General features: G+C 36.4%; 1 protein-coding gene across 1 annotated transcript; it reads right to left on the bottom strand.

Annotated features, from left to right (window-relative positions):
• Nucleotides 1–1,881: 1,881 nt before the first annotated feature.
• Nucleotides 1,882–21,177, bottom strand: Notum (palmitoleoyl-protein carboxylesterase notum). Its single transcript, XM_066299869.1, has 9 exons — nt 21,043–21,177; nt 4,891–5,078; nt 4,650–4,798; nt 4,381–4,596; nt 4,045–4,326; nt 3,721–3,988; nt 3,501–3,661; nt 3,273–3,445; nt 1,882–3,205 (listed from the first exon to the last, which is right to left on the bottom strand). The coding sequence occupies exons 1-9, from the start codon at nt 21,061–21,063 to the stop codon at nt 3,020–3,022; spliced, it is 1,644 nt and encodes a 547-aa protein (XP_066155966.1). The 5' UTR covers nt 21,064–21,177; the 3' UTR covers nt 1,882–3,019.
• Between the last annotated feature and the right edge of the window lie 3,962 nt (nt 21,178–25,139).

The raw sequence follows: 25,139 nt of genomic DNA, 5'->3' as shown, positions 1-25,139 counted from the left end.
TGTGAACCCTAACGCACCCGAAAGGAAAATTATAGTTAAACTTTTTTCTCAAGATAAAGGTATGCGACAAATCGGCTCAGTTGTTGGCAAAACACATTTCACAACACCCAAAGTCATAAATAAATACCGGTATGAAGGAACGCTTAAGAATGAAATCGGGCGAGGAAGAAAAAGCATATTTAGCGTAAACGATGAATCATACAATTAATTGTAAACGAAATTAAACGAAATTTCAAAAAGAGTGTTCCCAAATTCATTGTGTAAGTGACCAATATCCATAAAAACTGTTCGCGAAGCATTTAGCAAAAATCATTTTAAAGGACGATTAGCCCCCAAGAAACCATACATTTCTAAAACAACTCGAATCGAGAGAATAAATTTTGCTGGGGAATACAGTAAAAAGCCTCTAGATTTTTGCAAACAAGTTTCCTTTCACGGAACCAAGTTTCACTACTTTAGATTAAAACGGAAGAAAATTGTATGGGGAAAGCCAAATGCAGACCAGAAAATTCACACTGTTCCGACTGTTAAACATAGTCGACAACCTGCGATGTTGTGGAGGTGCATGTCAGTACATGGTATAGGAAAAATGCATTTCATTAACGGACAATGAATAGACATGCTTTTACCAGGTGGCTGTAAATTCCTATCCTCCTGTTAACTTTTTACCTCAATATTATTTTTTTAAACTTCCAAAACAGCATTAAGTAGGACAAAAATACTATCTTTTGATTTTTGTTAATTTTTTTAAAGCTGCTTTCGTCACCGGTAGTGCAATGGGCGATTTTTTACAATTGCGGTTTTTCCCTTGTTTACCTGCTATTTAACCGAGTATGTACTACATTTTTTTAATCAAATTTATAGCTTTTCTTCTCAAAAACTGATCGATAGCTTTTGAATAGCAATACACCGATGGATTTGGAAAGATCTTCAATTTGAGGCGTGAATTCGCTTATGTTTCGATTTTTTTTTATCGGCTATTCTGAGCTACCAGCCATGTAAGCTACAGTAAAAAAAAGCAAGGGTGAAAAGATGGTACTTTTGTATTATTTAAGGTTGCTTCTGAACGTGGAAAAAAAATGGCCAAAAAATTATGGGAAGGGGGGAGAGCAATTTAGAACAGCGGCATACTCGTAAATCGTAAATATACCAAAGGAAAACTTGGGGATTTTATCTGAAAAAATAATGTCAAAGGTTTGTTATTTTCGATGAGACAATGACCCGAAGCTCACGGAAGCAACAGTGCGGGAATGGATTTTGTGGAATGTGTCGAAATTGCTAAAAACTTCTTCACTGAGCCCTGACTTGAGTCCCATCGAACATTTAGGGTGTAAATTAAAAATTTAAGCATGAAATAAAAACTTCAAAGACGAAGGCGAATTTAAGAAAAAAAATTCGCTCTATACTAGAGGCTACCACCAGGCTACACACTTTGATTTATCCAATCGATGCGATTACAACTTCAAGCCATTATAGACTCCCAGGGAAACTCCACACAGCATTGAAATTGAACTTCAAATAATGTTTTTAATACATTGTGTGATTTCTAATTTGAAGTGTGCGCTCAATTTTCTGTTAAAATTAAATGAAATAATTTCCCTTTTATGATTGTTATGGTCTTAGTTGGGAAAATATCTAAACGTTTTGTTAACTATTATCATTTAGCGAAACATAAATCGCTGCACAGAAAATAAAAATTCTTCCATGTATTGATCTCAGATGATCGCTTAAGAACGAGTGTTATTTTAATAGATTTTGCGATATGCTGTAGTTATTAAGAAGTTAAGTACGCAAGCTTTTTAAATAATTTTTTAATGTAATAATTCCTACTAAATTCAGAACATAAAAAAGGAACACTAAAATAAAACAAAAAGCTTATATAATAACCTAATAAAATAATATACAAAAAATGAGGTAGAACAGAAATCAGTCCTATTGCATACTATAATGACCGAACAAAACGTCTTTGGGTAAACCTATCAGATAAACGTAAAACTATACTTAATCAGCTTTTAAGCTTGCTGCAGCTTGCTAAGAAATTGTTGTAACTACACAATTGTGGTTCTGAGAAAATTAGGTAGCAAAGTAGTAAATAACTAAAATGAAAAAAATTATAATAATTCTTCCTAGGCCTAGGTATTAATTAATTAAATAATATATTAAATAGTGATGATCGATGAACATAAATTTGTACAAAAATAAATAAATACTTTTATATTTACATTTACCATGTCCACAATTTAAGAGAAAATTCCTTTCTCAGGATTATATTAATTTGAACTTAATTGGTATGTACTATATGTACAATTATTAGAAAGTCATCAAATCTTGTTCCAATAAGTCATGCTTGCAATAAGCAATAAGTAATTTTAATCTTAATCATATCCATAAAACTCGCTACTGTACAAGGTGGCCTTTATACGAGCCCCATCACGCAAGGTCTGGATTATTTTAAAAGATACGAGATCGATTAAATTGGAGCAAATTTACGCAATAACACTATTAAAAAGGCCTCCAAAAAGGCTCTTAAGCACGTTTCGATTAAATCTTTTTATAATGTGTGATTTCCAATTTATAAACCAATAATAAAAAAACAAAATTTTCCAAAAAAAGTCCTTTGAGAATATTAAGTAAAGTATTGGCATTTCTCATCATGCTTTTCTCTTTTGTAAACGTATTCTCATTAAGTTTTAAATTGCACAATTTTGTCCCAATTTAATCGATCTCGAATGGCTTAAGATAATCGACGTCCCAATGGCTTGTAAAACGGACACCCTGCATAGTTACTTTCTCCACCTTTTATGCGGCATAAATTATGTAGATTTTTCTTAAGTTTATAAACGTACACAAAATTATATACATTTATCTCAATTTATATTACATAAATACATATAGACAAATACTTACACACATACACTTCACTTACTATGACCACACCAATGAGATTAGGTAGGTACTCTCCATATACACATACACGATTTTTTCCTGCCTTGGAATTCCATGATAATCCTCGGGGCTCTCAGTTCGATTGCTGCGTCAGCAAATTAAGCAATTCTCCTTGATCCATGTTATTCAGAGTTTCCATGTCGATACCCAAGGCATTCGCCACACTTTCCATGTCCAAACCGAAGGACTTGAGCAATTCTATGAAATCCATTTCTTCTCCTGTGAAGGGATTGTGCAATTTCGGACAAGAATGGTTGCACTATATATTAAAAAAATGTTTCTTTAGTATTTTTCTTCGTAAGTTACTGATTTGTTAATGAATATACCTGTGGCCATGAACACCTCTCCAGTCGTCTGTGTACGCAATGCCTGTTGAAGGATCTTCGTTGTTTTTGAGGAATTCGTCTGGTATGATGATCTACGGAATTCAGGTTGTTCGATTTAATTATGTTGGATGTTCGGGAGAAATTGTTTTTGCGTTGTTTGTCAAAGTTTGGAACTAAAAACATAACATTTTAATGTATTTTTCTGACGACTGCACAGAGCAGGCTTACGCTTATTCTTGTTTCTTCTATGATTTCTTCGCTGATTCTTTCTTCTTCTCTTATTTCCAGTCGTTTCAACAGTTATGTTTTGTCTGGTGTTAATTTCTACTCCTTCCAATCTTTTCAAAGCGTTCAGCTTCTTTTTTTTGTTGTTCTTTCGCCTTTTTATCCTGAAATAAAACGCACTTTAAACACAAACTTACTAAAAAAAAAACGTAAAACTATCAACCTTTTTCTATTGGCTTTCTGCACCCAACAATGCAAGGCATCGGCAATAGAAATATCATCAATTTTAACCTCTTGCCATTCCTTCTTAGTCAAAACGGAATGGGAAATACATGAAGGAGCAAACACTGCAGAAACATTTTGAAAGCTATGACGTAAAGCGTCGCCCATTTTATGAATGTAGTCCCATTGCTGTTTGGTAACTGGAGCACCCACATTATCAGCATCCATTTGAGCCTCATCGAAGAGCCATTGGAAAACGAACAGCTGAGCTAAATTGTGAATGATTGTTAAAATGTCTAATAGAAGAAAATCCAATAAAACTTACCTTTAAGGGTGGGGTATATTCGATATCCAAAATAGCATCTCCAAGGCTCGTCCAGATATTGTTCTCTACATCTTCGAGGTACTCGACCTTGCCAAAGATCCATTCCCTTTCTTATAGCATCCACCACAGGTTTAATGGTGGGGGCAAAAGGCGTCCTGTCCAAAAACCAGCCAGAATCTGTGACTCCCTTCACTCGGATTTTCTTCAAAAGTAATTGTTCGTGAAGGAGCTCTTCGACAAAATCCAGGTTTATCATTACTCCCGTGCCTCCAGCACTGCTTCCTAAATCGAATTTCTTTTGTTTTCGAATAATAACTGATGAGAAAACCAACTTACCGGCTAATAGTAAGTCTGTGCTATTCTCTAAACCCAAAGGGATTAAATCTCTAACCACTTGGAGCACAATAGAAGACCCCATGAAACTAAATGTTCCCTGTCTTTCAGACTTCTTGGATCCACTCCACGAGTCACTGCTGCAATAGGGAACGAAGACGTGGTTGGCATTCCACCAATGTGGGTTTTCTTGCATATTGGGAGATAAAATTCCTCCCACTACAAATGAGATGTTGCAATTTCCTTTAAATAGTTAAATCATTGGATTTTACCGTCTTTAGTTTCCGGCCAATTGGAGGAGGTCATGTAATGTCTCTGCTTGATCCATCGGTTTCTGCAACTGTGATGATCGTAACAGTACCACCCGCCTTCGAGAAAGATGATCCATCTTTTACTGTGGGACGATTTTCTTAGGTAGAATCTGCAAAACAAAGATTATTAAGTAAAAAAAAACAAATCTAATATCAATTTATGTAATATCTTTCGCTTGAATTTTATTTTATATTAACTTACCCTGCTTGTGATCCGTCATTACAAGTGATAGATCTATTGGATAAAAAGACCTTCTTCAAAGGTTTTGTCTCTCGGAAGGGTGGGCCAATTTTACTGGGAATCTCTCGTTGAATTGCATTAGTGAATATTGGATCGTTCAGTGAACTGGTGAAAACCGGACTGACGATTAGCCAGAAGCAAATATGTATCTGCAATAGTTAAGTCACATTTCAAAGCAGTTCGATAAAGGTTTTTTGTGGTAAAACCAGGTGATACATACATTAAATTAAAACTAAATCTAAATAATTAATACAGATTGCTAATTGAATTTTTCTTGTGCTTCAGTAAAATTCTTGACAATTTGATGACGAAAATTTTCATAACAATGTTTTCAATAGGCATATTTTATGTGTCATGAACATTCAGATGAAATGAATAGTTTCTGTTCTTCTTTTTACGATGTGTTATATGCATACGTTATTTATTACATTATAAAAATTAATTCCGAGCCGAATTTTTATTTTTAATGCAAGCTGGTTATATATTTTTTTTGCAGTGCCTAAATTTTGTAATATATTTAGTACAAATTTGGAGCAAGGACTACTCTTAATGGTTTATCATCGCTAATGGATGTTCCCAGTGTAACTAAAAAACTACAAAGTGATTAAAAATGTTTTAAAATATGTATACACTCGAGTCTACACATCTATGGCACCCTGTAGATGTTCAGCACCAACTGAGACGGCATATTGTGCGTGTTTTCAAAGTAAAGTACCTGCTAAGCCCAATTTTGAACTAAATACATTTTAAAATTTACAAAGGAATTACATAATTAGAGATTTTTCTTATCTTAAAATGAGATTCTTGACAATTTAGCGACGATATTTTCATCGCTTATTAGTCTTACCAGATACAGACGAAATTAATGGTTTCTGTTCATGATTTATCAATTTTCGGTTATTCAGATTCGATTTTACGTGGTGCTAACATGGGTCGCATAGTCCTATAAGGCAACGGGCTTCGCTTAGAGCCAGTCAAAGAGAAATTACGTGGAAAATAGGCGTAAAATCGGATTATGGTTCACCGTATAATTCGATACTTTTAAGGTGCCGCGGCCTTTTTGCCTACACAAGACACGATCACGATCAGGGGCGTAGGTATACGATGTATTTTCGAAATTTCTAAACCAGTCGAAACGAGAAATCTTTCGATGACGGAAACGTTCGACTAAGTAGAAGTAATCAAGAATATAGCGGTAGTCTTTTGCGGTTCATCTTTCAAAAGTGACCGCGATTATTCATATTACCTAGATTTTTAGGCCTTTTTGCCAGTAGCGAATACGGTAATCAGATGCCGCGACCTTGTTCTTCTCGTCGATCTTCGCTTTGATCTTCGCCGACGGTTTTACTCCTTAAAAACCGGTAGCCGTATAATAATCTCGATTTACGTCCATTATCGTCGATGTTAATTAATTTTGAATAATTATGATTATGTTAAGTGGATAAGTATTAAATAATGCACTTTTGAAAGTTGAATTTATTAGGTGACAGTGAGGGTGTGTTCTCGTTAAAACGCAGAATACACGAAATTGAAAGTTTCTTCATACTGCGATTTCGGGCACAATTTTGTTAAAACTGTGCTACTTTCACTGAAACATATTCACAATTAGAGAGTTAGCGATGATTTGAAAATTTATAATTAAAAATTGAAGTTACTAACCGATCGTGGCCCAAGTTCCGGGTTAAATGGTTAGAAAAAATCTTTTACTGAGATCAATCAATGGCCATTATCTGTACTTTGAACAACAATAAAAACTAGACACCTGCCACGGCAATCTATCTGAAAAAGGTGCAAATTGCCTTTTTAAGTAAATAGTAATTTGGCCTGAACAGTGTGACGTATTTAAAAGAGTATCTTTATCGGCGGCCTCTTAGATCTTTCGAGACCTCTTCGGGGGCGACTTCTAGCGGGGGTAATTGCCGAATTTACACAAAAGAAAGTACTAATGGATCGAAAACGCTGCAAGTTTAATGCAATTCGTTAAAGTTGATTTATGGCATGTAGTATTTTTATCCGTTTTCCAAGGGAAAATGAATTTTCCACTGAAGAAACGTTTTTTTTTGTCGCAAAAATGACTTGAACGCACGAATATAATTCCGTTTGTGTAATTGCTCATGAAGAGGCTGCGTACAGGCTAAGACCTCGTTATTCGCGCTTGCAATCTCTATTGTGGCGGCTCAGCTCTTTGATCATAACTGTAATTAGTGAGACAAGTCTCGCCGTGGCATTATTTCAACCCATTATATTACGAAAAAGCCGGAAGGTTCGTTTCAACTGGTTCGCTACGAGACCCCAGAAAATCGTTATTGATTCGATTGTGTCTTTCCCCCAGTGTGGAGAATTTTCTTTGAGTATGACAACGTCGCTCTGCCAGAACCCACAGAATAACATGGAATCCCCTTACGTTGACAGGTACTACTTTAGCGGCACTATCAAAGGGACCGACCTTCCCACACGCACCGGAACAAACTCGGCATTTTTCAAGGCAATAATCTCAATTTAAGATTATGCTCGTACGAGTACACACACATATCAATTATTGTAGATTAGGTTTCGATGCCCCATTGAACGGTGCATATTCACATGTGCATTGGAAGTGCAAACGTTCGTTACTTCCAACTGTGAAGGGAAGATTTCAGTGTAAACGAAGGATGTTATTGGAAGAAAATAATCCGAAAGCAGAGGAATTATTGAAGAGAAAATGCGCATCTCTAACCGTTTTGAGGATTCTCATTCTTCAACACGAACTTGAGTGTTAAAAACGAAAATTGCCACACACATCAAACTCTTATTGGCCGCCACTGCGCCGAATCCACCGAATTAAATTCAGGGCGAACTGCCCGGTATGGTGGAGTGGTCTGTGTTGGTTACCCGAACGTAGACGAGGGCGAAAGTTACAGCATTTGTCCTCCTCTATAATCTATGGAGAGAAGCAAACTCTGAATGCAGTTAAGACGTACGTAATTGCTCTAAGAGCGAGTGTCGGAAATGGACATAACCATACGCTGCGCACCAATTAATATGCGTTTCAAGCTTTAAGTCGATACAAATAACGGGGGAAAATGAAAGTTTAAACAGACAAAACACGTCGTTTTGTTCTTCGTTCTTCAGTTAATTAGTTTGAATCGCTTCTGCGCGCAGTGACGTTTCTGGCCGCATCACAATCAGTAAAGCAGAATGGAAATCGGCAGTCGAACGTTTGGAAATTTTCCTAAACGTGTGTCAGGCCGACGAGGCTCTCATTTGCTTATAAGTCAACTGAAATATTTACTCCCTCTGTTCCTCCGTAGATCTTCGAAAATAAAATTTAATAGTTATAGTAGTGGGCCTATTAGCAGTATTTAAATTTCCCCCATCTCTGGACGTTTATTAAGCAGGGTTTTCCGTTTTCGAGAATTACGATATTGCATATGATTCGCATAACTCCACCGGCCGTAATGTTAACAAAACCGGCGTTTTTGTCGGCGAATCGTTAAATCCGACGATTAGTTTTTATTTAACGGAGCCCGCATTCGAATTGTCACAATTATGAGAATTTAAAACCGTTTTATTGTCCGCATCGCTAACGAAGCATATTAATTAATAATGGAATTAAAAGTTAAGAACAAATAAGAAAGATATAAACCCATGCAGGTTGGACGTCCGCGGTATCGTTTTATGGTTCCATAAAATTTTATTTGCTTTTGCCGGGAGTATGTTGAAAAATGCAAATCGCATTCGAATTATTACATTGTAACGTATATACTGCATAAGCATATTAATTGCAAAGAAATGGGTGGCAAAGATCATCCTGTGGACGCCAAAAAAGGCAACTAAAACCATCGAGATAGATCCCTCAGCAGCCGGCCGACAGTAGCAGATAATAGCGGTGTGCCAAGTCTTTGATCTTTGCCGAAAGCACCTAATTCCGTTCTTAATTTTAATTGGTTATTTCGTTTTATCTCTAGATGATTTCGATAGCGGGGGGAAAAGTGCCATTCAAGATTACGCCATATAGGTATCTTGCGTTTCCTAAAACTGCGGCGATGTCTTACGCATCGATTAATCGTCTTCGGCATAATAGAATAATTTTAATCCAATTTGCGTTTGAATAATAAAAAATCGGATTCCGTAACGTCGTTATAACGCGATTACGCAATGCAATTTCACCGAGTGTTAAATTTCCTGAATGCCTTCTAAAGAATACCGGGTACCGTCGCATTCTTCGTTTTAGTACCTTTAAAGGGAGCAAGTACAATAAAGCGGCTCCTTTCATGTGGCGATATCAAAAGAATTAAATAAACCTACGAATTTCGTGGTTTCGTTTTGTAATAGGAGCAACCGCATTAAGCGAAGCCTCCCAAGGAAATAAAACTTTTATTACGGGGGTATCAAATCGGTTGATAAACATCTTGAGAGAGAAGGTAATCCTCAAGGTAATTTACTTTAGCTCGCCGATGTTCCTGGGATTTGTTTTATTATTTACAGTAGATTGTAAACAGATTTTTGCAAATAATACCTATTCGTGTGACGATGGCTGTGGTCCGGTCTAAAAGAAGGGCAGCACGATGCCCCGGGCGAACGGCTGAATATCCGTGAACCGAATGGAGGAAAATTGAAAAACCTCAATAGAAATAATAAATGTTAACGTAAATTGCCTTACAGGGGTACGACACTGCCTTGGATTCGTTTAATCGCAAAGAGTCCAAATTTAAGATCACAGGACTGCAGTTAACAAAGCCACTCATCCAACCGAAAGAAGTAATAGTCTTAGGGCTAATCCAAATCTGTATTTTCGCCAACAATAAAAGTGCGCACGCGTCCATCAGCGCGATGGAGAAAATGCCGATTTTTCATTTTTCAAAAATCCGGAAAGTTGCCATTACCCACTCCGATTAATCAACACCTGTACTTTCCTCAAATGTAGCTAGTTTCCAGGCTCATCCTAAATTAAATACCCCGTTCTTGATGGCGTCAAGAGCTTCTTTCGCGATTTTGCATCCATCAGCATTTCTTTTTAAGTATACAATTGGCCCAAGTCAATTAATACGCTTATTTATAGCTCAACAAAGTTTGCCGAAAGTAAATGACATGATCGTTATGTTCAAATATACCGTCGTTAAAACCGTTCGACTACTGTTTAAAAGCCGACAACGCTTATTACATATTTACAAGACGCCTTTATTTGAGCCAACATGTAACGTAACCACTCATCTCTCGTTCGAAGAGTAAATATGAATCTTCTTGTATAAACTTTAATCTTCCTTAAATATAGTCAATGCCGGAAAGAACGCATTTCCATCAGATGCTGGAAATGCACCGATTTTCTGTAGATTAAGAATAATTTCCTGTGAAAAAATGAAAAACGCCGGTTAAAAGTGGAAATCTGCTTTGCACCTTTGATATTCCAACTCTGAGATTTCAGATATTCATCCAGATGAACCAATCGAAGATGCGACTACCTTGAATTCAGACCCAGTTTAAACCTTTGAAAATTGTCTACGCGACGTATGTACATACGCAATATAAATATGTCTGGTTGTCCATGTACCCCAGCGCCAGCTCAACAAGCCTACGAGGTCACATCATTTCCTCGTCATTTGACCACATGCAGTCGATATAGTCAGTGCAGAGGTGTAGCAAAAAATAAGGTTCATTTAAGCTCAGTTTGTTTTTTTTTTGTTATTTCTTTATATGGTTTCCTCGACGCATTAAGTATTTGGACCTTTAAATTTTTGGATGTTTCTAAAATATCTCTCATTTTAGAGACTGATGTTGCCAGATACGCGGTTGGAGTGCCCTGGCATCGCACAACGACAGAAAATCTCCGAAGGAAAGTTGTTGAAAAGGTAGGGAAAAAAACAAGGAACAGTATCAACACTCACTGTTGTAAACAATTCAGTAATATGAACACTACTTGCATGCACTGACCATTCTATTATGTGAACAAAGTCGAATCTCGATGGTGTGCACAATTTCATTAAAAACATTTTCTCGTTTCAATATCTTTAATCACATATACATTATTGTAAGAGGTCCCCTCAAACGACACCCTGTATACGTGGGTCCTCGATTGGGGTATTCTCCACGTCAACCGTTACGTCACTTACAATGTTGCAATGCGGAAAACCGCTTCGGACCTTAAGGAAATTACCGTGGGGGGAGAATTAGGAAAGGCAAGGGATGAATATTATTCATTCGGCGACCGTCTTTCGTATTAGTTTTCAAGTAATAAATATAAATTATTACACTTATATTATTATATACTATATACTATATTATTATATACTATACTATATATTATATTACTCTTCTATTATTTTTAAAAAATCGTCAAAGCGAAAAGAGAATCAAAGTATCTTTCCCTTTGTGAAAAAGCTAAAAGCCTCCAAGGTGGCAACAATGGGATGAGTGTTAGTTCACCGGCAAAAAAACGGCATTGCTAAATGTGCAATTTATTATATAAACAAAAAAAGGGAATTGTGAAAAACAGGAAGCAATACCATGAAACCAAGTACAAAATGCACCTTTTAAACAGTGCCGAACTCCCAGAAATGGAAAAACAAGTTTATAGATGTTTCTTGAACAGCGTGAATGGAATATATCAGTTTCGGGAGGAACTATTAAACAGAAAGCATTAAGCTCAAGTTACAGTTTAAGTATTGGTAATTTTAAAGCTCGCTATAGGTGATTGCAACATTTCAAGAAACGATTCGGAGTGAGATTTTTCGAAATTATTGGAAAAAAACTTTCAAGTCAGCCAGGACTTATTGACACAGTCAAAGCAAAATTATTCAAAGACGTTCAGGAATTTGAATTAAGTCAGCCTCAACCGTACAACACAGACAAACCTGGAGTACACTGGCAATTATTACTTAATAAAGCATTTATCTCTCTGCCTGAAAAAAGGGCTTTTGGTATAGAAATCGTCAAACGACGGTTCACATAAGATGGAACCATTAATTATATATAGGAAAAGCTAAAAATCCTAGACATTTCAAGAATTTCAATAATCATCTTATACAGGGTTTCCCATATTAGACAATGCCCTTTAAAAGTCATATATAAACTCTTTAATCCGAGCGAAAGAATGTTTTATTGGATTAATATACAAGGTGTTACATAAACATGCCGACAAATTTCCAGGAAATCAATATTTCAGAGCTCATGAAAAATCGTAAAAAAAGTTAAGTACAAAATTGCTTCGTTTCCAAGATACAGTGTTTGATTTCTTACTTTTCTTAATACGTTTTATAATATTTCAAAAACAGTTTAAAATAAGTGTGTCAATAAAAATGACCAAAATTTGGTAAATTTGTCATAAAATATTTATGATTTTTTTCCTATTTATTTTATATTCATTTATCTGTATTTACATAAAATACCTGATTATTGTACATTTTCTTATCTTATGAGTTTTATTTCGTCTAGTCAAAATCGTTAATTGGCGGACATATTTTATTAGACAAAAATTTTTCGTCTTAATGTGCTTTGCCCCTACAAAAAGCAAATTAAATGAATTTCTCCTGAAGAGTTAAAAAAAATTGTACTTGGTATCTTACACCGGTTCTTTGGTAAGCACAGGATTGAGAAATTATTGTTTATCTCGAAAACGGCTGCTTGAACAACAAAACACTACAAGACGTTTTTCATTAAGAATTGATGGAATAATAACAAAATTCTATTGGTATTAAAAACATTCCATTAACAGGCTGCACGCACGTCTCTGGTGTAAGTGGAAATATTCCGCCTACACTAAAGCATGCACATTTATCTTACGATAGTGTCCCTAAATTCATGTCTCTATCTCAAACCGTTTTTTAAATATTGAACAAATATACTTTTTTAATAACAAAATAAACCCTCTATATCTTGGAAACGAATCGACTTCGAGCCCAATATTAATGTTGAATTAAATCTAAATACTTATTTTTATGAGTTCGGTTTCTCCTGAGAGTTTGTTGGTATGTTTATAAAACACCCTGTATTGCTAATTTTGTGAGATTTATTATTAATTCAGATAATTATTCAATACTTAAGAATCATGTCTTCTAAATGCCTTTCATCAACTTCGATGCTCTTGAATTTTAAGTTCAAAATTTTGCATTATCCAGTGAAATAAATTTCAATCAATTGTTGCGGGTTCATTTCGAATCCCCTCTCTTAACTCCAGAATTATTGCTACACCACACCAAACAAGACTTTTGGAGTGTGGAGTTTTTTGGTATACAGCTCGCAAGAATTTTCACGGCATTGAGGAACAAGCAGAGACAGAAAATTTTAAAATAATTGTTAGAGAATTACTCATTTTGATAATTTAAATTTTAACAAAATTAATGAATTTTGCATTCGCAGATCGAGATCAAGTGAGAGATTTGCTTCACCAAGTAACGCAAAATTTCTAACTTCCAGAATTCAAAATCGCATTGAAGTTGATCGAGGATATTTAAAAGGCATGATTTTTTAAAATTGAATAGAATAGAATTCCTTAATGTCTTAAAATCTCTCTAAACAACCCTTACTACTACTGTTGGATTACGCCCCGTGCCATCCAACCCCCGAAGAATTGACAAGTGATGGAATGATTTTTGTAACGTTTATGCCACCAAAACGTTACGCCTCTGATCCAATCTTTGGACCAGAATATCCTGAGGCTTATGAAACTGCACTATAGAAACAGCATTCTTAGGTCCATTGTTGTCGGGGATGATGCAATAGAAGAAGCTTTGAAGAAATTTACTTTGAAAGATGCAGTTACCTTTTGACAGCTGCATGAGAAAAGTTATGTTCCTAAGATGTTGTGAAACGCTCATAAAATATAACGGCAAAAACTGATGGAAAACAAATTGATCAAGAGGATTTGCCATTGTCTATTATAAAGCACCAACTCGATGGAACGAAAGCCTCAGATAATGGGGCTATCATGCTTCTACAAGCAGTTGGATCTTCTGAATACACAATTCACGATGTGGAAGAATGGAGGAAAGACGCAATATTAGAGGATTTAAATCGGGAAGACGACTGTAATTCAAATAATGATTCTCAAAAAAGTGATTGTAGGTTCCAAGAAGACCTACTTAATAAAGTTTTCCAGTCGGAAGCAGTTCAAGCTCTGAAAGTTGAATGGGCTAAGCAAAGATCTTTAAGCGTTGGTGAGATAATTGGCTTGAAAAATATATATGAAAAAGCAATTATGGCAACGATTTCCGCTGAAGAATTACAAATTAAAATAACATCATTTTTTTTTTTTTTAAATTAGTCATATTTGTAAATATGGAACGATATACATATGTGAACGTGTTATTTACTTACGATTAGATGTTTTCAATTACACATACAATGTATAATGGGCATGATTAATTTATAATTCCCCTAACCTTCACCAGTATGAAAACTTCCGGTACTATGAACGTCTCAGGATTTGGTAGTGTTCAAATTATCGCGGTTGTTCTGTTCTTGATTAATAATGTTTTAGTTCCGACTCGTTATTTTGCTGCATACGATAAAATATACGGTAAAATGGTCGTTGCGATCACATTTTAAACGACTTGCAGAAAAATAATTTTTGAAATTTTGCCCCCCTGCTTTTTGATAGTTAAATACAAATTTTGAGGAGATTTCCCTTGATTTTTCCACATTTTAAATTTGCTACGAGCTCAACCGTTTCGCTGGTAGAGATTTATTTTTGCTCTCAGTGTGGTCAATTATGGTAATCAACCTGGAGTGGAATTTCTGTTCATAATCACCTTGAAATATTTAACCAACACGTGTGAATTTTTATATCGAATGTGTGTAAGTCGAGAGGCACCTCGATGGGACCTGCCGAGAAATTCAAAGTTTTGGAATGCTGCTGAAGCTCACGAAAATCCATAAACGTAAAGTTTTACGGGTCAAAAATGCTGCACGGTTAGGTTATGAAGAGGCACGAGCATATCTCGTGCAAGTTAAATTTATTGCCCATCGCGTCAGTACCTTGTCACTTCTGATTACTGAATTTTAAGGGTTCTCGGTCGGGTCCGTCTAATCCCCTTCGACGTTTCGAGATGGTCCAAGCCAGTAATAAGCTTGTGGACTGCGATTTAAGTGAAAAACCAAACAAACGAACCCCGTAAAACGGACCGGTCATTTCCATAAAGCTTAAAGTCCGATCTTCGTGCACATGCCTTTTTTTCAGCGGCCGCAGCTCGCGTCGGCATCGGCATGTTGTTGTCGGCACGATTGTGATACTATTGCCGATGATGGCGTTCTTCTTCGACGGCTCGCGGTATTTGCTTTTCGAGTCGCGAAGATCGAGAACTCTACTTGGAAGATGGTCTAATCATAACGATCAACAAATTGTCGGACTTATTTGGACTGGTAGGAGCATTTTTCGAATGAATTCTTCACTAGGAAAGAGAGCAATGTGACCGAAAGGAAGATCGTTCAAATTCCAGCCAATGCGGACGGGGAGTTGGTGGAATCCCGGCCTTTTCGTCATTTGAGAGTTTGAACGGTTCTTTGGCTCCGAACGAGCAGGGATCTCGTCAAGCAAACTCAACTATCTTGGGCTTACATTTGAGAACTTTAAAAATTTCCTCATAAACTTAAAATCATACAGAAAACAACGGAATATTTAGTGCCTCTTGCGGGTCATCGACCCCCCGAATTCGCATTAAACTAGAATTCAATTCTCAGTTAGGTGATTTTAAATTTCAAAATTTCCCGCCGCATTTTGAACCTTTGCAACCGAACCACCTATCAAATTTGACGTTGAGAGGGTGATTCGTTGTTTGTTTCACTTTTCGCCATCTCTTGCAACGAGCGCGAGAGCGACGAATTGATGCTCAAAGTGTTCCCACATTCCTGCAAATCCAGGCCTATATTATAAGTTACACGATATGCACCTCTTCGAGCGGTTAATGATGCTCGCTTGTTTCTCCTGGTTGTCACTGGGAATTGTCATTCAAATGCAGCATTTCATTGCAAATTGCGTTTGCTAATTTGTTCAAGTTTTTCGATCTGAGGACGTTTATTTTGTGGCGAAGTGCGTGACAATTGTGCGTGAAACGTGCCTACATTTTTCCAGAGATTATTCAAATCGGCTACGAATCTCGTGGAATTTGCAGTGTAAGTCAATGTTTTCACTACTTTCCAGCGTGGTTTATGGTTCATTGAACATTTACTACACCGAAACTGCGCTTACTCAACAAACAGAGACAGACTATAAAACATTCAGATTTCGTCATCTGTGTTTCTGATTCATGATGGTTCTGTCAGTGTGATCAGGATCGAATTTTTGAAATAGGTGTACGTCCAACAATACTCTTATAAATGACGGGTTCCCACGCACAGCGGCTTTCGAGCCGCTGTGTACTTCCCGTGTTCAATACGAAAATTACAGCTCGGCTATAATTTTTAGCTTGACCCAAAGATATATCAGCGCGCAAACGAAAGTTCACAATTGTTTAAACATTGGGTTGTTGTCAACTGTCATGTGGTTCCAAAACCACCTTCGACTTGAGACATTGACGTCTTTTTTAGTCATTTGACGTTGTCATTTCCGTTCTATCTGGGATGTAGTATGCGGCAGTGGCTCACTTGGAAAAAAAATGAGAAAAGAGAGAAATGTTTGGGCTTTCTCGCGATATCGTGTGAAACCGATCCGATGAGAAGATCGTAGTGTGACGTAGGAAAGTCGAAATATGTAATTTCGTTCGGTTAAAACGACGATTTCGAGAGACTTCGGAAGGTATCGATGACCGTTAAAATCGGTCGAATAAGGAAATTGCGAAAAACTCCCGAAGTCTCGCTTCTGGTCGAGATTGCTCCGTTATTAAATCGCTTTATTCCATTTTCATAACAATACTGGAAAGTGCACGTCCTGAGCTCTCTTCCTGCACTCTTCCTTTCAAGTTCAGTGACCATAAACCACACTGAAATCTACACCACAATGCCGCCACATCCTTGATTGTCTACGAATACGAATTTGGGAAAGTGGTTGGAGACTACAAAAGTACAAAGGGAAAAACGAGTTGGTTGGTTGATATGAAAGTGGGATGAAATTAACTCCCTGAATTCATGCAAAACAAGATTAGTCCTGGATGAATGCGGCTTTTTTTTATTGCGGTCATTTAATACAGGATGTCCACTTAGCTGCCCTTCAGACTACTATTAGTTTGTTTGTGATTTCGTAAAAAATCAATTATGGGGATGTACATATATCAGACCAGTGAGGGTAAATTTTAAAGTTAGTGGTAACCCTACCGGGTATTCCAAAAAACGGAGCATCATGAAGTGTATTTTTTGTAAATGACACCACCTGCATTTTTTCACGTGATAGAATACTCTCTTGAGCCTATGATGAATTGTTTTTCCACTGGGGTGTAGTCACACGGAGCTACGACGTTTTAAAAGAACTTTTATATATTTGCAGTTAGCTTAAGGTAAATATGGATAATTTTAGCATGGATGCTCGTGTAAGATAACCTTAGAAGGCACGAATACTCGTTTAGCCAAAAACACATACAAGATGTTCACAATAACAACTTTAACTTTCACCTTTTCAACTTCAATTCTCTTGGTTTTTTTCAAATAGAATGGTAAGTTTTTTATAACATAGAACGAAAAAAAATTCAATTTTCTTAATTTTGGTGTAAAATAATATCATATTTATCTTAAGGCTAATAGAACTAATACTTATTTCAGGAAAACGTGTGGCTAAGCGTTTAAATGTTCAGCATGCGTTTCCATGATTTCCATGTTGTTTGTCTTAAGATTTGAGAGTACATTTACGGTTTTCTCTTCTTTCGAAATCTGTCTATTATAGAACTTCTTATCATTCAGCATGCAAATTAAAATCAAGTATACTCAACAGGAACTTATTAGTATGATTGATGTAGTCGGTGCATGTGATGCAAACTATTTATTACCATCTCCGATTTCCTAATAGAGAACATCCTGATGTAAGGAGCTTAGAAAGTCTAGAGAAGCGTTTTGAACGGACGGGAAATTAAATTCTATTAAGTCCAGTTGCATGGCCACGAAGGAGTTCCGACTTAAGTCCTTTGGGCTACTTCTTTTGGGTCAAAATGAAGTCAAATGTCTACAGAACACTAGCAACAACGCACGAAGATATGAAACTGAAAATTCGAGAGTCATTTCAGAGCATTACTAGGAAAAAGCTTTCTAATGCCAGATTATTCTTCTTAAGAGTTGCAACGTGTTTGGAAAATGACGAAACACATTTTGAACGCCTGTTGCCGCAATTAAAATTATAATAATTTTTAATTATAATTTTAATTATAATTTTAATTCTAATTTTAATTTTAGTTCTAATTTTAATTTTAATTCTAATTTCGTTTCTAATTTTAAATATATATATTTTTTAATTAACACGTTCTGTCCGTTCAAAACGCTTCTTTAGACTTTCTAGGCTCGTTACACCAGGATGCCCTCTATTATGAAATCGTGATCCGCAACCCCGAGGTGCTAATGACAATTTCCATCACATGTACCAACTACAAAAATCATACTAATAAGTTCTTGTTGGGTATACTTCATTTTGATAGCCAATTTTAAAATGAGCAGATTTTGAAGGAACTAAAAACCGTAAAAGAGTTGTCAAATCTTAAAACAAACCACATGGAAACCACTCAGACAATTAGCCGTGAATACGGGTTTTTCTGAAATAATTAATAATTCCACCAACGCAAAGATAAATATAACATTATTTGATGTCGAGTTCACGATATTTGATTTTTTTTTTCGTTTTCCGTTATAAAAAAAAACTCACCATTCTATTTGAAAAAATCAAGAAAATTGAAGTTGAAAAGGTGAAAATTAAAGTTATTGTTGTGAGCATTCTGTATGTGTTTTTGGCTAATCAAGTACTCGTGCCTGCTAAGGTGATCTTACGTGAAAGTCCATCTAAAAATTGTTAAAATCCAACTTAAGCTAACTGCGATATTAATTTTTCATGAGGCAATGCAAATTTCTAAATAAAAAAAAAATTTCATAGTCTTGAGTGACTGCATCCCAACGTCGAAAAATCTAAAAACCAGCACAGGCTCAAGAGAGGATTCTAACATGTGAAAAATATTCAGATTCTGATATTTAGTAAAATACACTTTATGACGCCACGTTTTTTTGGGACAACCTGTAGGGTTCTCGTTAAGTTTGAAATTTACTTCCATTAACCTTATATACATCTTCATAATTGATTTTGTTATGAAATCACAAATAATCTGATAGAAATCTGAAAGGTTGTTAAGTGGATTCTTTGTATATCAGCTAAATAATTAGTAGTTACGGGATACTAGGCAACGAATCTTGATACTCGTTTAATTTTTTTTTTGCAATAGTCCCTGACAATTGTGATTAAAACATAGCGATCAAATGCAAAATGTTTTTGCTCACTTGATGAACTCTGAAACTCACCACTAACTACTGGTAAGTTTATTATCACCGCTTATTATTGTAGAAATCCTTTGAATCATTTTTGTTGTGAACGTACTGACCTAACTTCACAAGGTGTTGAAAATTTCCATATCTCACCATTGGGATTTCTAAAAAGGTAACAGTTACAAGGTCGGTTAAATTTGCAAAAAATCGCTTCGCATGGTATTGACAGATATTCACTAAATCATCTAGATTGTGCACACTGATAGACAACTTTTTTCTTTGGACGCCATTAGAATTTTATACCATTAACTGAAAAAAATTATTACCTTTTTTTTCCTTATTAATTTTTTATTTCTTCATTGTGATTTTTACACGATAAGACAGATCAACAATTTTTTTTTAATAAAAAGAAAACACAAAAGGAAAAGAAAGGACAAAAACGAAGGAAAAAAACCTTTTTTTTCCTTCCTTTTTATTTTCGAATTATTCGAAAGGTTGTTTTTTCTTTAGATAATAATGCAAAATACCGAGAGAGTGTCCATGGACAAAAAGTTAGCTATCACCGGGCCGGATTTCGATGCATTAAAAACTATCTGCTTGTATCATGCAAAGCTGCATCACATGAAACGCCAGTAGTCCTGGTTTGACCAAAGTCTGTTCGACAGCTTTTCCGAACAAATGTATATTATAAATTGACGTATTTTCACTTTTTGCGAAATCTTTCAGAAATAACGACAGATAAATTCAATTTGAAGCTGGATTCTTAATAAGCGTTAAAATGCACAACTTTGTCTCATTTTTACCGACCTTGTAACTGCCATTCCATTCACATGGTCACAGTTTATGGAGGTTCACCCTGTACGATTAACAATATTAATTTCGGGAGGTGGGAAAATATCCGATTTACTTGTTCAAGTTTTCATATTCATATCCAACCCTTCACGAAGGGTTAATAGGCCATGTAATTACACGCCATTTCCGTAGGAAACAGGAGCCATCCTAAAACAAATTTTCAAATTTTAACTATTCATTGTACAATTCTCATATTCGATTTTTAGAAATCAAAAAGAGTTAGTGAGAAAGAATGCTATTCAAATAGAGAAAATTTGAAGGGTAATTGTATTAGTATGTACATAATGCGTTATGTGAAGGATTTCGAATCGTTTCTCTGTTTTTGCGAAATTTTAAGCTCGTTGCAAACTTGTGGCACCCTACAGGAGTTGTATTTGCGGAAAAAACAGATTTAGACTGTAAGTTCCAACAGTAGGAAATGTTTCCGTGAAGTTGGCATTTAATAAAAATGAGGCTTTTTTGCATTCACCGAAGAATTTGATAAAAAAACGAAAGCTATCGCTCAGTTTAACATTTAATCATATCCGAATCATGAGAAATCCAAAGGTAGTTTTGCTAATGCGAAAATTCTCAGATCACTCACTTTTATTCACTTGTATCGACACGGATTTTACGCCACTTCCTCTAAGCTTTAATACTATGATAGTAAATTAATTTTTTTCTCTCTCTCAAGATACATTCTCATCTTCTCCCCGAGATGATTCGTTATTAAACAAAACCCAAACGAGGAACCCAAAATCGGCGAGTACATTAAACCTCGCGCCGCCAATTGCCTCAAAATGGGGCCCAAATTACAATACAGAAACCATTGCACTTCACTGATGATGACGCCGTATACGGTGCACCTGTTTACATCAAAAGACGCGGCATCCTCATAGTCGGCACGTATCAAAGGCTCCTTACCTGATGTGCAAAGGCGCGCATCTCGATCCGTTTTACTTTACGCGATACACACGCCGAAAGCCGCTTCGAAGAAAGGCCGACACGCAGACCTGACTACAGACCGCCGAGATTTCAACTGGACCCGAAAACAGCATCCAAATGTTATATAACACACCCCGCCACCAGCCCCTTTGGCCGGGGTGCGCACCACTCGGCCCCATTTTACTCCCCACGCCAATTTCGAGGTTGGTTTTCGGTCACCTGAAGAAGGGAAAGCGGTCAATTTGTTGCAAATAAATACACGAGTGCAGTATGTAAATGACGTACGAAAAAAAACTTAGTTGTGACGTAAATTAACCCCCCTGTGAAACCCCCGACGTGGAGTTTCCTCGCCATTGTACGACTTGCGAAGGGTCGTACGTACGTCCGGAAGCCAGAAGTTACGGTGATATGGCCAGAATTCGTATCTGTTATTGTTTCCCACCTATTTGTGAAAACCATCGGAAACGCCTCAATTTTAATTTGATTTTCCTCGAATTTGCCCATTTCCTACCATAAAAACGTGTGGAATTAAGCCTACCCCAATAGAAAAGACCTCGCATTGTTTGCCATATTAGGAAATAGGTTTCTAAGCTAAAAGCGATATTTAGTTTGAAATTCGACGCCCTGTATAGTGCCAATGAAGCAACTCTGGACATACACAGGTATATTGGTAGAACTGTTATTCGCATTTTGGGATAAGAAACGGGCCTTTAAAGTCGCGCCTTCTGTTTTGGAAACGCTTTGTATATGCGTCTATTTAATTGAATTCTAGCTGCAGCACCCGATAGGTGGCATTGTTATCAGTCGGGGCAGGTAGTGCAGTTAAACGTTGATTGGGGTATTCACCCCCGAAGTAGTTGTCTCTATTTGTCTCCTCGAATTACTGTTTATCCCGTCTTTTATTGCAACTAAAATTTTTATTTCGCAACTTCCTTCATGTTAATTTCTATCCTTTCTCTTCCTGCCGCCTTTTTATGACAACTTCGATAGTTCTGAAAGATCATTCAAAGGTGAATATGATTTTAAATTTTATTATTCAAAATTATTCAGAGAAATTATATCCATTTCAGAAAGGAGTTCGGAAATCTCAGTCTTTGCTCAACTTCTTTAATTATCTGCTCGGCCTTATGATTGTTTATGCTCAATCTTATTCCCCCTTGGTCCGTCTACAATAGATAATTGCAATCAATGGAGTTACCGCACTGCAGAATTGTTTGCCAGTTTATATTTTTACTTACATTCATACTTCCATTCATATTCGTTGCACCTAATTCTCTCTAAGCGCTAAAAATTCCGAACTTAAGTTATGTTAAAAGGTTGAATTGAGATATGCAAATGGTATTTGATGATGGTACTCAATGGTATTTGGTATTGATTGTTCGAAGTTAGTTTTTCTTGATTTCTTGCATTGTATTAATATGGACGGAATCGTTATAAAATCATTAATTTGATTTTTTTCTCAAATTTTGTGAAATAAAATTACTTTTCGCACCTACGAAAATAACGCGCAATTTGGTGGTGGTTTCTCGATTTGAACATTATTTCTGATTATTTTTGGAGCAAAGACGAAGGCAGAGGCAAAAGTGGCTTAAATTCGTAAATTTAAAAAAAAATCCCATATGATGCGCACTTCATGTGTAATATTCGATGTTTACAAATCACGATTAACGCCAGGCCAAACACACGTCTTAGAGGCTACAAAGGAGCCCTAGGAGCAAAGAAGTAAATTGAATAGGTTAACCGTTCTTTGACCCCAACGCTTGACAAAATGGAAGATGAAAACGGATCAAAATAAGAACGAACTCTTAGTTGAAATCTAATTTATTGTGAATAATTCCGAATAATCAGCCAACGAAGAGGATCCTTCTAAACTTTTACTGAGAGGTAATCAGGGATTAGAGAGTTGTTATTTTTTATAATTATTATTTTTTATTATTTTTATAATGTCATTATTTAACGTATTCACAGCTCATGCCAGTTCCAAAATTCAGACTTGGAAAAATCCCTTCCTTGACATTTCCTGTATAATCCTTTAACTAATGAAGATATGAGGGAAGCAGCAAAAGGTAGCGAGGCGAGATCACCAAATTTATGCCCATTTTCGAAACGTTTCATGTCCCAATGGAAAATATCAGTAATTCGGTGTCGATTTAACGCCTTGGAAATGGGTTGAATCACTGGTAGTTTTTGCTCTCCTCGGTTCTCATCCTTAGGGCTTCACGACTGCAGCGTTGTTGAGGCACAAAAATATTGTTTTCAGAACCTTTGACCGAGAAATAACTGCAAAACGTCATTGACAATTTGGGTCTTGACAATGCAGATAGACACATACGCGTGTGGATTACTTCTAAGGCAACTGTCTAAAATTAGTCATGTAGTTGATGATTTTTTAGAAATCAAAATGACGACAGAGAAACTCGAGATGAGAATAACAGTTCTTCATCAAATGATGAGCCGTTCGCGCATCATCCACCAAATCATTGGTCAAGAAACCGTGTGTTTACGCCAATGGAATATTATGCCAGTCCTGAGGAGTGTCAATTTATAGAAACTTGGGCTACCCGATGTGTACTTTAGAAAATACCTACATATATATATTCAAGATATTTTTTTCTTCGAAAACGTTGCCATTTTTATAAATAAATATGCGTGAAGTTTCTATAAGAGGTCACTCCCTTGAAACTTCTTTAAAGGAATTAAAAATCGTTGTTGGGGCTCCCATGTTGATGAGGGTATACGGATTACTGAGAATCCGTACGCTTTAGGCACGAGAGACCAGAGGACCAATCAGTTCTGACAATATTACTTGAAATTGTTATTTCTTGGCGTGTTCACGGTTAAACTTGTAGAAGACGTGAACAACTCGAAAGAAAGCAGGAGTTCGAACCGATCTTGGAAAGTTCAATCCATGCCGAATATGATGTATGACGCAGTAATCGGCGAAACAAACAGTCTCAATACTTAAACAAATAATCCCGTTCGACGAATACAAATGAGACAATATACAGTGTGTATTCAAGGAAAGCCTAACCAAGTGGATTTGAAGAACTTGGCGGTTACTACCCCAGTAGATATTCTTGTAGATTCGCGTATCTATGAAGCACAGAGGAGCACCTCTGACGTCCTCCTTTACTCTGGCATCTGAAAACCAGATGTAGGCGGCCGAATGGTTTTTAATTTGATTGGTACACAGACAGATGCTGGATATCAATTCCTTTAATTGATGCCCCTTCTTCCAGAAGAATTCCTTGGTCGATACAATAATGGCTACCCGAATTCCGAAGAATGCGGTGTTGTTGAAAGATAGCGTATTGAAGAAATGAGAATGGGACGCATCTCATACATTAATAATTTCTTTTTCTAGATAACTTGTCACAAGATCTGTGCATTTTATAAGGCACAAATGTGGTATGGAGGCAGAAAGTATACGTACAAAATGGTCAAAGATTGATACTGAGTATTTCACTATCAAACAGCCTCATACCTATGTAGAATGCCAACATGTCTGGAATGCTGCCCCTTAGAGAGGCATATCTCCATCACAATACCGGGAATTGAAAAGTTGCTCATAGTTTGTGTCAGATCGAAATTTAATAGAAATATCTTTCTAGCGAACGAGGTTCGATATCGAAAATCGGTCACAATTGCCGTCATATTCCTCTGGTATCTCTACTCGCTACTCTGTGCGGCCTGAAATTTTTTTCGGAGTTGTAGATCAAACGCTGACTCAGAACACATTATTTAGTTCCGTACCAGCACTGCTAAAAATACAGTCAAGGATCAAGCTCAGAGCGGGCAACACTCGAATCAACACCGTAAAAATTCCCATGTTTATCATGTGGGAAAATATGTGATGGTTGCAAATGCAGACACGACGGTTTTGGCATTAACAAAAAGTTGATACTCACGGTCCTTACATAATTAAGAAAATTATAGCTAATAACTGCTACATTGTCACAGGCACTATAGAGTTACAAAATACACGAATTGAAGACGAAGGAGTTTTGGATGTCACCCGTTGCCTTATGAAACTTAAGCATTACGCAGGTTTCATTTGCGATGGATGGTCACATTGT

This window comes from Euwallacea fornicatus, chromosome 35 (genome assembly GCF_040115645.1).
Source record: "Euwallacea fornicatus isolate EFF26 chromosome 35, ASM4011564v1, whole genome shotgun sequence".
In the NCBI taxonomy this organism is placed as follows: domain Eukaryota; kingdom Metazoa; phylum Arthropoda; class Insecta; order Coleoptera; family Curculionidae; genus Euwallacea; species Euwallacea fornicatus.
Note: the sequence above shows the minus strand (reverse complement) of the source record. Positions and strands in the feature narration are given on the sequence as shown.

Bases quoted from the DNA above. Each gene is read 5' to 3' on its own strand.
- Notum (XM_066299869.1), bottom strand. From the start codon at position 21,063: ATGCGCGCCTTTGCACATCAG. The intron at 3,662-3,720 runs GTTGATAGTTTT...GTTTTATTTCAG, and splicing joins CAGAAAGCCAATAGAAAAAG to GATAAAAAGGCGAAAGAACA. The intron at 3,206-3,272 runs GTATATTCATTA...TTTAATATATAG, and splicing joins AGAGGTGTTCATGGCCACAG to TGCAACCATTCTTGTCCGAA.